This window comes from Amphiprion ocellaris, chromosome 9 (genome assembly GCF_022539595.1).
Source record: "Amphiprion ocellaris isolate individual 3 ecotype Okinawa chromosome 9, ASM2253959v1, whole genome shotgun sequence".
Classification (NCBI taxonomy): Eukaryota; Metazoa; Chordata; class Actinopteri; family Pomacentridae; genus Amphiprion; species Amphiprion ocellaris.
This window is the reverse complement of record NC_072774.1, coordinates 37755861-37769755: the sequence shown is the minus strand read 5'-3', so window position 1 is coordinate 37769755 and position 13895 is coordinate 37755861. Positions and strand designations below refer to the sequence as shown.

Here is a 13895-nt window from a genome sequence, read left to right as displayed (position 1 = left end):
AGTTAAACTTTAGTAACTGTTGAGTTTGGCACGTGGCGCATACAGACATTTTGTCACAGTTTATAGGTTATTTCTTTCAAGGGTATGTGAACAATGCAGTTTTTCATTAAGTATTCGGACAATATTTAGTAAATTCAATGATGCTTTCTTGGATTTTGTTCTAGCACCTAGCGACAAAATGCTAAAAATTCCCCCCAGTTCACTATTAATGCTTTAAAACTCACACATAAATAATAATAATTGAGTTAGCTGTGACATTTGTGGGCCCCACCGGGAGCTCTATCAGATTCTGGGATTGTATTTTCATGAACAATGTTTTAGCCAACTGCAAATCTGCTTCAGGTAAACAACTTAAGAAAGGAATATAGGGATGTACAATACCAGTGAAAAAGTTTGGACACACCTTTTCTTTCAGTGTTTTTTATTAAATCATTTTGTACATTGTAGATTAATACTGAATACATCAAAACTATAAAAGAATACATATGGAGTTATGTTGTAACAAAAAAATGTGACTCTTCAGTATTAATCTACTGAAGAATAACACTTTTTTGTTAGCATTGAATGAGAATGTGTGTCCAGACTTTTGACTGGTAGCGTACATAGCAAAATGACTAGCAGTACTTTTATTATCTATTCATATGTGTCTAGGTAGTCTTCTTTAACTTTAAAATGTATTTCTGATACTATTGCATACCTTGGGTCTATTAATTAATTAATAATCTATTAATTAATCAGAATTTCAGACTGATATTACCGCCATGTCCACTTGAAAGAAATTAGCCAGTACAGTAATGGCTAATCACAGTTAAAGGCTTGTGGTCATTATAACTGCTTATTGTACAATGTGTGCACCACTCCAGCAGTGTTTGGCATTCTGTTACTGGGGGGGGGGGGGGGGGGGGGGGGGGGGGACCCAGACACAGAGAGACTGGCAGCAATGTGAATTAAAGAAAGGCTTTAATTACACCAGAGACCTAAAACAATACATAAACGGAGAACTGAACTGGGAGGAAACAAAACTAAACCAAACCACTACTAACAAACACTATGAAAAACGGAAGATCACTAAACTAGAACTACGTGGAGGAGGGCTACTTACAAGATGGGGGGAACTAACAACAGAAGGGGAAGGGAAGCAGGCTCAGGAAATCTGGGGTGAACGGAGACAAGACTGGAGCTACTGGCTGGAGACAAAAGCAGGGCTAGCTAGAATCCAAAAGAAGAACTGAGTCCAAGTGAGGGATATCCAGTGCAAGGGAAAACAGAGTCCGAAAACAGAGTCCATGAAGGCATGTGGGTAACTATAATCCAGCGGGGAGTGAATGAAAGGACAGAGCTTAAATAGGTGGAGGTGAGGTGGAGAACAGGTGAACGGAGTGATCTGATTATTGCAGTAATTAACTGATGGCAGAATGCAGGCAGGAGAAACAGGGAGAGAGAGAGAGAGCCATGAGGGAGAGGTGACAGACAGAGTGAACCAAAGAGAGACAGGACAAAACAGAAACAGATCAGAACCCAAGGGAGAAAGGAGGAAAAATGGGGAAGAAGGGGAAAGAAGGGCAGAAGCTGGAGCAGGATCATAACACATTCAAGTCTGTTCAGTGCAACTTCAACCTGCATTTAGGAGAAAATGACATAAAAAATTGTAAAATAAAACAACAACAGTCTACATTTCTTATCTTTTCCAGCTCGCTCTGCGTTGCAGTATGTACCGACCTCCGGCTCCTGCAGGAACAGATGTTTTGAACTGGTTGAGTTGGAACCACCAAACTGTCGCTGTGACAACCTGTGCAAAACCTACAATGGCTGCTGCTCAGACTTTGACCAGCTTTGCCTCAGGACAGGTATTCCCTCACCCTCTCTGCTTGTCCTCTGATTTATGTGCCCTTAACATAGTCTTGCTCTTAATATGCATTCTGTTCGGTATGTAAATAGTGAAACTGACTGATTTTAACGTCAATATGTTCCCAAAGCAGATAAAAACAGAACTGCACATTTTGTCGTTATTTGAAACTAAAATGACTCCCAGATTCTTGGCAGTGTGTTGCATGTCAGAGGAAAAGGGGCTCATGCTCTTGATGTCTCAAATTTTTGTTTGTCACTGAGCTTGAGGAAGTCCTTGGTGATCCAACATATAATATTTATCAGGTGGTCCAGAATTTTCTCCAACATGTGTTGCATATTTGTTTCTGTGACTGTCCTTTTTGTGTTTGAGAGTATAAGAGAAACGAACAGGTTGTGCTTGATTTACACTACTATTTCACATTTGCAGAAATTGTTTGGCACCAAAGGTGTTTCATAGAACATGGACTTCAACGGTAACACAGTTGTCTAAATTTGTAACAGGATGCAGGAACACCCCATTTGTAAACCCCTGTAATAGTGCTATGGAGCGCTCAAGACTCATAAGTGGGTGCCTGTTTTGTTTGTCTCACAGCAACTGAATCTCATCATAATGGAGAACAAAAGTAACACCAGATAAACTAGTACTGTTTAAAGCTAACTAGGCTAACTCAGCATAAACTTTATTTTATTTCGTTATATTTTCTTTATGTCCCGCAAGCCAAAACAAAAATATTGTATTTAAATAACAGTTTTTGCTTTTTGCAAAATTAATGACTGTAATTTATACGCTTTAAAGGTCCAGTGTGTAAAATTTAGTGGCATCTAGTGGAAAGGTTGCAAATTGCAGCCAGTTCAACAGCTGGACAGGGTGGCCATTACAACTGCTAAAAACATAAGGCACTCTCAAGAGCCAGTGTTTAGTTTGTCCATCAAAACATGGCATTCTATAGCGGGAAAGACGAAGAGGACCTGCTCTTTCTGTGTGTACATATATATATATATATATATATATATATATATATATATATATATATATATATATATATATATATATATATATATATATATATATATATATATATATATATATATATATATATATATATATATAAAATGCTTAATAAATTTATTAGACCACCTGTCATAGAAACAAGAAAACACAAACATTTTAGAAATCTGTCATAAGCTTGTTGTATTGTTATTTATTAGGCAAATACAAAACTGGAACAACTAAATAGTCCTTATTCACATATATTAGTGAAAAATCTTAATATTTTGTATGACATCCTATGGTCAGATCTGTTCAACAGGATTCAAGTCTGGACTTTGACTTGGTCAGTCATCAGTTTCAGTACTCCAGATTCTTTTTCTTGATCCAGTCGTCTCTGCACAGCTTTGAAGTATGATTGGGGTCATTGTCTTCTTGGTATATGAACCCATGACCAATCAGGTTCCATCCAGAAGGGATTCCATGATGCACCAACATGTTGTGGTAGACCTTCACTGTGTTTCACTGTGATGCATCTAGCATCAAACGTTCACCAGCGTTTCTGCACATAAACACAACGATGCTGACTGAGCAGTTCAAACTTGGACTCGTCCATCCAGAGTACCTTCTTCAAGTCATCTACAGTCCAGTGTTTGTGCTCTGTGGCAAAGTTTGGGCATTTTTGGATGTTTGCAGATCTCAATAATGGCTTCTTAGCAGCTATTATTCCCTTTAAGCCTTGTTCCTTGAGTTGTCTGCTTATGGTCATTCTAGAGCATGGGTAGCCAACACGGTGCCCACGGGCGCCTGGTTGCCAGCAGAGACCATATGAGTTGCCCGCCACACATGTTCTAAAAATAACACTAGTCACCATGAAATTCCTTATAAAAAATTATAGTTGCTGGGGCGCCCGTATAGCTCAACGCGTTGAGCGGGCGACCCATGTACAGGGGCTGGTCCCCGACACAGCTGGCCCGGGTTCGATTCCCGCTCGCGGCCCTTTGCTGCATGTCTTCCCCCGACTCTGTTTCCCGTCTCTCTCTTACTACGCCTATCTAATAAAAAGCCGACAAAAAGGCCAAAAAAAATAACTTTAAAAAAAAAAAAAAAAAAAAAAATTATAGTTGCTGTTCTTTTTAAATCAAAAATTCTTACATTAATGCAGATTTTGAATTACAATATTTATTATAATTTTTTTAAAAACAAAAATGTCTTCGTTGTAAATGAACTTTGACGTTGTCCGAGTCAGAGTTCACTGCGCATGTCAACCAGCACGTCATTCTGCTGCAGCGTCCAGGTGCAGACACTTTGGGAAGCTAGATGTGGTTTTTACCCCCAAAACATGGCAGAGAAGTGAAAGAGAAAACACTATTTATTCACGATGACTGGGAGGAAGAGTTCTTTTTCACGACAGTGAAAGATAAATGTAAGTGTCCTATTTGCGGGGCGACTATTGCGTCAGTAAAGCGGCACAATGTGGAGAGACTCTATCCGCCACAAAGCTTCCATGCTAACTAGCCACCTGCTAGCGCACATAGACTGGATACGCACTATGGACAGGAAAAACCCGGGACTCAAAGGCAGCTTTGGCATCTACTATGCGGCGAAAAGTTTCTTCGTGGAGAAAAATGTACCATTAGAAAAGCTTGTTTCAGTTACGACGGACGGGGCTCCTCCATGACGGGTCGCCATGCAGGCTTCATTGTACGATGCAGAGGTGATCCAGACTTCCCAACATTCCTACATTACCACTGCAGCATTCACCAGCAGGACATATGTATGTACAAAAGTGGCCAGATTTGATCATGTGATGACTCGTGTCGTGAAGATCATAAATGGCTCCAAAGCCAAACAACCAGGACATTGAAGGTGCTGCTGGAGGAGCTGTTAGCTGAACATGGTGACCTGTTACTACACACAGAAACCCCATGGATCAGCAGGGGACCAGTTTTGCAGCGTTTTTTGTCACTGTTGACCGAAATCAAAGAGTTCATGCAATCCAAAGGGGAAGACATCTTGCTGCTTGAGGACACTGAGTGGATTCTTGCCCTTGCATTTTTAACAGACATCACTGGAAAACTGAACCATCTGAACTGTGAGCTGCAAGGTAAAGGTAAGACAAGATAAGCTCTGCAATGCCAGGCTTCCCACTAACACACATTTACAGACAAAGAAAGAGGTAACATATGTTGTCATTCAAAACACCGTGCCATTACACAAAAATGTGAAAAATAATTTGTTGAAAACATGTAATGATTTGTTGTTATGATCTGTTAAAAATGTTGCGATGCTGGTGAAAAATGATGGTGATTAGTGCTAATGTGATAGGATTCATTTCAAAATGTGAAAGAGTTGATTTTTTTCTTCCATAACTGATAATTTGTACAAACATGAGACAGAGTTCATGAATTGTTCAAAAATGTTACAAAGGTAGTGGTTTGCACAAATGAAGCATGGTTTGATGACAGTTAATGATTTCCTAAAAATGTTAGAAGTGACAGTTTGCACAGAAATGTAACTGGTGTGATTTTGAACAAAATGCTGCAAATATGCTGATTCATACAAAACTGCCAAGAAAGATATTTACCAAAGTTTCAGAGATGGGATACCTCTGACTTTTAAATATTGGAACAGATTTCCATATATGTGTGTGTGTGTGTGTGTGTGTGTGTGTGTGTGTGTGTGCGTGCGTGCGTGCGTGCGTGCGTGTGTGTGTGTGTTTCCTACCGTCATTGTTGTAGAAATCATTGTTAATAATTATTTTAAGGAATAATTAACATAAATGTGATCAGACAGTCTTTTTACATATTATTTTCATTATTATTGAGTTTTAGAGAATTATTGAGTATTATTGAGTATTTTCATTATAAAATGAAAACTCTATACACTCTATACATCTGCCCTCCTACATTTTAATCAATCTTTATTGGTCATTGCACACTTTCATATACAATGAAATTTCATTTGAGCTGCCCTGCCAATGACAGCTCAGGCTACTGCGCAGTGCTGCACACACCTTTCTTGAGGAAAAAAGAAAAAGACATGTTGGGATGTGGGTAGGGATAGCAGAGAGTAAATGAAAAAAAAAGGCTCGTTGTACCAAATGAAACCTCCAATGTTGGGAAATTCAATTTGAGAAGGAACCTAAAAAAACAAACAAACCCGCAAACAGGCAAAGCATGACGTTAGACAAGGATAGTTGGGATAAGGATGTGGGGTGGTGGAGGGGGGAGCACCGCACAGTTAACTGGTTCCTGTGCAGCAAATTACTGCACGGATTCCTGGCTCCTGTGTATAGTGAGGAAAGCTTGTGGAGGCGGGGGGGAGGGGGATATGGGAATGTCTGTGCGAATGTTTAGCTCAGTCCTCAGTTCATGAGTCCGATGTGTGTGTATGAGTGTAGCCCATCTTCTTCCGTCTCAGACCTCCGGTGTCTCAGTCCACGAGGGTGGGAGCGCGATAACACAGCAGGTTGCTATGGAGACGTCCTCGGTTGGCCCGGTCCAAAAGTCAACAGGTGTCCTTGGGAAAGTGGGGGGGGGTTTAGGAGAGCTATCTCTTGGCCATGAAACTTCCAGAGGAGTTTGTTATTGTTCCAGGGGCTCCAGAATGTAATCAGTTTTCTTCATGTTTAGACGGGAGAGGAGTAATTTCACCTTCCCCCTACTGCTCTCAACAATTTTAGACCTCAGCTGTAGCGATTCTCACCCTGATGGCTTCCAATCTGTGACTCAAATCAACAGTCACACCAAGCAAATTGTTCATCTTACGATTGAGTTCGTCATACCGAGAATCGGCAGCCGTGATCCGATCGTTTGCATAGACCAGCAGTGTTTGGACGTCATTTCTATCTGCGGTCTTCCTGATTTTCCAGAAGCTCAGGCCAGTGAACAAGCCAATTATCAGCAGGCCTGTCATCATAAATCCGAATATATAAACATCTTCCACATCCTCCATGGATAGGGGTGCCAGGCACATGATCCCCTTCCACTTCCCCCAGGCGTCGATCACGTAACCAGAGGCAAAACTCCCATCCGGACAGGTAGGCTCCCCTAGGCCTGTGCAATCTTGTCAATTGCGTTGAGAGACCAGTTAATCAATTCCATGATCGGTGTTTCAAAGGTCCAGTGCCAAGCGATCGCTCCAAGTCAGACAGATGAGACGAAGACGAAGAAATGCAGCAAGCAGGGAGACATGAGGGTAGGGAGGAACAGAGATAGCGGAGCGAGGAAAAGTGCGACCGCCTCCTACGAGAGCTGAGAGCGTTTTAGAAGGAAATACTGTTCATTCAACTCAGGTTCAACTTCTGCAGGCTATGGTTACTTATTTCCATACTCAAGAGTTGTGAACAACTCCTAGTTTTTGAGCAAGCTCTATATGTTTGTTGTCATTTCTCTATCTTCACATATTGTATTCATTTTGGTTCATGTGTCAACATTTTCCCCATTACTTCTACTGTTTGTGGTCGGATTTTATGTTCACTCCTTTAAGGCGGTGGTCTGTGATTCACCACTGTCTTGACACTGTAATGCTCTCCTTGCCTCAAAAGGACGATATACTTCTTTTTGTGGTTGTACCCGGATCTTTACCCTGACAGGGTCAAATCCTACTTTGATCTTTGTTCCATCTTGAGAAATGTTCAAAACACAGACTATATCATCATTGTTGGTCCCACGCTGTTGCCTACTCACTCTGCTGCCAAACCAGTTATATTAATTACCAGCTTTCATTTCTCAGTGCCTGTGGTTTCAAGATTAATCTATCAGATTAGTTGTACATGTATCATGGTTTTGGAGGGTTTGCTGGATTTTTATTCCACTTTTTATCTCATGTGAAAATCTTTAATCCTTTGAACTGTTGTCTCTGCTGTGTTCTTCCTATACAGAAGGGGGATATGAGTGCAGTAAGGATCGGTGTGGGGAAACTCGAAACGAACAGCACGCCTGTCACTGCTCTGATGACTGTCTGGCCAGAGGAGACTGTTGTACCAACTACAAGAAACTGTGCAAAGGTTTGCTTCATGAAATATTGTGTATGTTGTAAAAATCTTGGATGTTATGGGATCTGAGATAACCATTAAGAAGTGCAACATTTCACAAAGATATTCAGATAGTTTTACATGCTGGTCAATGAGATAAGGTCCTGTATATATTCGTCTACATATTATGAAGGTAAAGTAAGCAGAAGCAAGTTCACACTAAATGAATACATTATATTGATACTGTGGATGATAAAGCCTATTGAAATACTGATGTTAGAAAAATCAACTTGTCAATCAAAAAATAAATGTATTTAGTTTCCGCTTTACATTTTTTGCATTTCTAGTGTTAATATCCTTGGCTGGACAGCTGTGTGTTTATGTTCTTGGTCTTGAAAATTTCTTTCGGTGCACCTTTATTTAGTGTTTCAAAGTTGGCTGTATTCGCTGTAAGTTGTTGGGAGATTATGCTAATCTTGCCGACTTTTTACTCATTTAGTCACGTGTTACTGGTCAAACGTTTAGTAGTTTGAGTTTCATTGTATTTTTTCAGGAAATTGAATTGAAAATCTTCAAAATATACATAGCTATTAAACAGCACTTACTGTCTGTACTCCATATGGTCGCTTTATTTTTCTTTGAATGGCTTATTTAATGGGCTGTACAGTGGCGTAGTGGTTAGCACTTTCGCCTTGCAGCAAGAAGGTCCCTGGTTCGCGTCCCGGCTTTCCCGGGATCTTTCTGCATGGAGTTTGCATGTTCTCCCTGTGCATGCGTGGGTTTTCTCCGGGTACTCCGGCTTCCTCCCACAGTCCAAAAATATGCTGAGGTTAATTGATTACTCTAAATTGCCCGTAGGTGTGAATGTGAGAGTGATTGTTTGTCTATATATGTAGCCCTGCGACAGACTGGCGACCTGTCCAGGGTGTCCCATGCCTTCGCCCGAGTCAGCTGGGATAGGCTCCAGCACCCCCCGCGACCCTAGTGAGGATTAAGCGGTGTATAGATAATGGATGGATGGATGGATGGATGGATGGATGGCTTATTTAATACCATGCACTCATTAGCTTTGTCAGTTGGTTTTGTTAACTGGAGAACAGTTACACCTGACAGTTAATGTCCGTGTGTAAATATTTACAAAGAACTAATATTTAGTCATAAATGTTAATGTTTTGCAAATATTGCCATAAACATAAGAATGTAAAACAAATCACGCTCTGTCATTTGATTCTATGGACTGTAGAATGATAATATTAGTAACTGTAGCTGCAGATGATCTTCTGTGCCAGTAAATTGTTGCAGCAATGGCCATTTAAGTTGTAAACTTGTAAATGCCAGTGCTAATCAAATGTAAAGAAACTCGTATTTATATTTGCCATTGTTGTCATTTCACATACCAACACAGATACATAAAACCAGAGTTTTCAGAAATCCACATTTTCAAAAGGTATTTAGAAAAACCTCTGTTCCATGGTCTAAACCTCCGTTTGCATGTGGATGAGCGGTGCAAGCATAGAGGAAGACATTCGCTTTGCAAAATATAATTAGTGCACACCTGTTTGAATTTAATTATGCTTAAAGCTCCTGTTAGTAAACACAAACAGCTGATGCAACTGGCTCCTGATCCCTTACTCGAGGAGAAGTACCAACAACACATTTTAAAAATACTCAGTTAAATTGGTACTTGAAGTAAGTAACAGTGCAGAAGTATTATCAGCTAAATTTTACTTAATATCTACAGTATAAGCAGAAAGTCCAGCCCTATGACTGATAGTTAGCAATAACTTATATTCATTTCAGTATTCATTTTCTCAATTTTGATCTCTAGGGTAGCTTTACCTTCGTGGGCCAAAAGTGAGTTGCTTAATTAAACATTTAAGTTTAGAAGGAAATATTTTCTCTTTTTGGTAACACTGATAACAACTGTAATGTCTGAGGACACAAATAGATAGTTATTTTTTTGGTCACAACCCGTAAATGTTGTGAGAAGTTAGTGTAATCTTTAACAATGTGTTGTGTTATATAAACATATCTAAAAGAAACATATGTATGTACATTCTCTGAGATATATTGGAGTAGAAGTATGAAATAGTGTTAGGTAAAGTACAGCTATCTCAGGATGGTACTTTAGTACAGTATGTGGATAAACATAGCTTACTGTGATCATATGCCACTTTATCTCTTAACCTTTCTGATCATGTTCCTTCAGGAGACACTTCATGGCTGCAGGACGAATGTGAGGACATCAAGACTGCAGAATGTCCTGCTGGGTAAGTTTAAACCCTACAGGTAAGAGGACTGAACAAGGTTAATCACATTTGATTTCATGCATTTTTTTTCTAACGCTACATGTGCAGGTTTCTGCGTCCACCACTCATCATGCTGTCAGTGGATGGATTTAGAGCATCATATGTGAAGAGAGGGAGCTCTGTCATACCCAACATCGAGAAACTCAGTAAGACTTGCATGGGAGGGATTTATTGGATGCAGGATTTAGTTCTAGTGCCACCCTGTCAGTGGTAGGAAGCGGAGATGATGTTGATGTGGTGCTTTGTGGTGATTTATGGAGCTGTTTAGTGGATTCTGTACCACGAGTGAGTGACTCTGCACTAATCTATGATTTTTTTTCTGTCCTATTCAGGAACATGTGGAACCCATGCTCCCTACATGAGGCCTGTTTACCCCTCCAAAACCTTCCCCAACCTCTACTCACTGGCTACAGTAGGTTATGCCACATATTTTGCCTTAACTATTTAAGACTATTTCATATAGTGTTACTGTCACTGTCAGCAACTTGTTATGACAAAAACTTGTCCCCCTTAGATTTTACTGTACTCGAGTTTTAATATTGGTGAAGCACAAACTCCCAAAAGGCAATAATTCATCTTATAATTAACAGACATTACCCTAAATATGCTGTATGTTTTAACAGATGTTTTCATTTAAATTGGTACTTGAAGTAAGTAACAGTCATCATCTTTATCACTGTTACAGATTCATTCTAACATTGTATTTTCATGTACATTCCAACTGCCCATAGATGCAAAACTGTAGAGCAACATGAATGAGGCAAAACACGACATACATAGAAGGTGTTTTAGGGTCTTGGAGAAGTCTATGTTTTTGCCTCACTCATGCCAGACAGTATATCTTTTTGTACTTGCTGTAATGTCTTTGGACCAATATTGTCGCTGAAATGTGAAACAGAGCTTGAGGATCAGACTTTTACTTTTTTTCATAAACCAGGAGCTTTGAACTTATTTGGCATCAGATTGGTTTGGGCAGCATGAGAGGGTGGGACAAAGCCTAAGAATAGCTCAGGCCAAATAAGTGAGAGTTGGCAACTCTGTATTATCAACAGGCATAGCATGCTAACATCTGGCTTAATCTCAAACTAAAGCTTAGACTGATGAAATCCGAGCTAAGTTTGGTGACATAAAGTTGAACCTTAGCTTACTTGTCTTCGTAACTATTTTTGAATGTAAAATTTCTAGTATAAATAATGCTTGTTGCTGCTAAATATATGTTGTGAAATATACTGTACAATGTTTTCCTGAGAAGTGCCATTCAGGAGAATTACAGGTATAATAAACTAATCGAGTGAAGTACAAGTACCTTCAGTAGTTAGCAGTAGCACTTATAGAATGACTACTAATGACTACTAATTATGAATTTCACTCACATATTTTTTGGGAGAACTCAGGATATAGAAATAATCAAGTACAACATTATTGGCCTAATAATTTTGAATCTTTCTCAGGGTCTGTACCCGGAGTCTCATGGTATCGTTGGAAACTCTATGTATGACCCGGTGTTTGATGCAACCTTCACCCTGAGAAGCCGAGAAAAACTCAATCACCGCTGGTGGGGAGGACAACCAGTAAGTAGTACTAGGAAGCAGGAGGGGCTTTCCAAGTGAAGCACCTACAGTGGGACTCAGGTCCAACAAACCAATATAGTCCAATAATATCTACATTATTTACAATATCTACATTAATAGTAGATATTAATATGTGATAAATGAAAGCTGAGTTGAGATCACTCTTTGTTCTAACAAGACCAAGTCCAGAATTCTCAGCTTTTATAGATTTACTCAAAGAACAAACTTGGACTAGAATACACAATTTGTTCAGAATATAAAGTCAGGATGCATTGCTAACTAACAAGGCTCTACCAGTATCTTTCAAAATACTTGACGAGTTCCACCAACGTACTATATGTGGTTTTGTATTTATTGCAGGAACAGAACTTAGTTTCTTCCCACCAACACACAGTGGGATATTCTTCTCAGCATATCCTAGCATGCCATTACCTTGGTTTCCTCACTTTCATGTTATTGTTTGTGTCCAGGGTAATGCTCCATCAGTATCCTAATAAACTGTGTCAGCCTGATAAAATAATGAGACTGCACTGTTTGTCTAGATCTGGATCACAGCACTCAAACAGGGAGTGAAGGCTGCCACCTTCTTCTGGCCCGTGTAAGTCAGCAGACACACACACACACACACACACACACACACACACACACACACACACACACACATACACACCTACACACACGCACACCTACAAACACACACACGCACGCACACACACACGCACGCATGCACACACACACACACACACACACCGTTGAAACTGTGGGCAGAAAAAATAGTGTCTCCAGTGAAGTAATCCTAGAATTTAGGAAAGTCAAGGCTTTCCCATAGAAAAATAATTCCCAGTGTTATTCAATCTGCATTTATTGATTCACGTTAAATGTCCAAAACATGACTATGTAAACTTCTGTATTAATGTACTATCCCCACTTCAAATTATTTTTAGTTAACCAGATATGTTCGATTTCCACCTTTACTTGAAGCAATGCATAGATTTTTTACCTTACCTCTGTCTCTTGCTACATTTGAGCTAACTATTGTAGTGGGAGTGTGAATCCTTTGGTATATTTTGTTAGCTCAAATAGACACATCTGATAACTCTTCCTGCTGACCAGATCTCTTTGTACCAATAAGGCCAAGAGTTTCACTTTGTTTTTACTATTGTCTACAGTGTAGAGCCAAAGTAAAGGGATCAAAAATATTAAATACCACATAAGGAGTAATGTGGTAAACAACACAAAATATGTTTTAAAATTTTAGTTTCAAAGTAGCCACCTTTTGCTTTGATACCGGCTTTGCACATTCATTCTCTCAACCAGCCTCGTGAGATTATCACCTGGACCTTCTCCAGGGGTCTTGAAATAGTTTCCACATATGCTGAGCACTTGTTGGGTGCTTTTCTTCTACACCTGTTTATAGAAAACCATTCCAGGTGAAAGCTGGTTAACATATTGCCAACATTATGTGAAGCTCTCACTAAGGCTAGCAGTGGATACTTTGAGGTATCTAAAATATGAAACATATTTGGGTTTGTTAAACATTTTTTTTTCTTTCTTGCACTATTCCATTTGTGCTGTGATGGATAGAGTTAACAGATGGAATAATGTGGTAATATTTGGATATCTTTAGTTTTTTTATACATTTTATAAAGTAGTAAAAACAAAGGAAAACCCTTAAATGAGTAGGTGTTTTTGACTGGTATGTTCACACTTATAATAATCAACTGAGCTGCATATCACTTCTATTACTACAGTTCATTAGGGCTCCACCTAATGATCGTTTGGCTTTATTTCTCACCTGCCCAATCAAAGTGAAAACCTTCCAGAGTTTAAATAAACATGTTTGGTGTTAATGTGTTGTAAACTATTTGGTGGCGAAAGTTGTCCAAGTCATTAGAACATGTCTGTTCATGTCCCCGCTGAGCATTTGGACTGCTAGACTTTTAGCATATGTGGGACACAAAGGAGCCCACATTTATCAGCACAGAGGAGGCTTTTATGGAGTAGGAGGTACATCTCGGCAGTGGGATGGCGCTGGGCTGTTTTTACAGCAATTTGTGCAAATGGGCCTGTTTACACTGCGCAGGATTCCTCTGTGAACCAGGGTCGCAGATGTGCCTCTCCGTAGAACCATGGGGGCCAAAGTGTGGTTTACATTGCTTTTCTTGCACTTGGCACTGACAGAGGTGTGTGAGAAAGAGACA

The 13895-nt window shown here is 39.7% G+C and overlaps 1 protein-coding gene across 2 annotated transcripts in view; it reads left to right on the top strand.

The window, feature by feature from the left end:
* enpp2 (ectonucleotide pyrophosphatase/phosphodiesterase 2) overlaps window positions 1-13895 on the top strand; it is a 40790-nt gene that overhangs the window by 5344 nt on the left and 21551 nt on the right. For both annotated transcript variants that reach the window (XM_023261482.3, XM_035944107.2), the window contains exons 3-9: window positions 1692-1847; window positions 7722-7847; window positions 10024-10084; window positions 10172-10269; window positions 10456-10535; window positions 11575-11694; window positions 12237-12292. In XM_023261482.3, the coding sequence (XP_023117250.3) occupies window positions 1692-1847; window positions 7722-7847; window positions 10024-10084; window positions 10172-10269; window positions 10456-10535; window positions 11575-11694; window positions 12237-12292 (697 nt within the window). The remainder of the gene's footprint in view (window positions 1-1691; window positions 1848-7721; window positions 7848-10023; window positions 10085-10171; window positions 10270-10455; window positions 10536-11574; window positions 11695-12236; window positions 12293-13895) is intronic.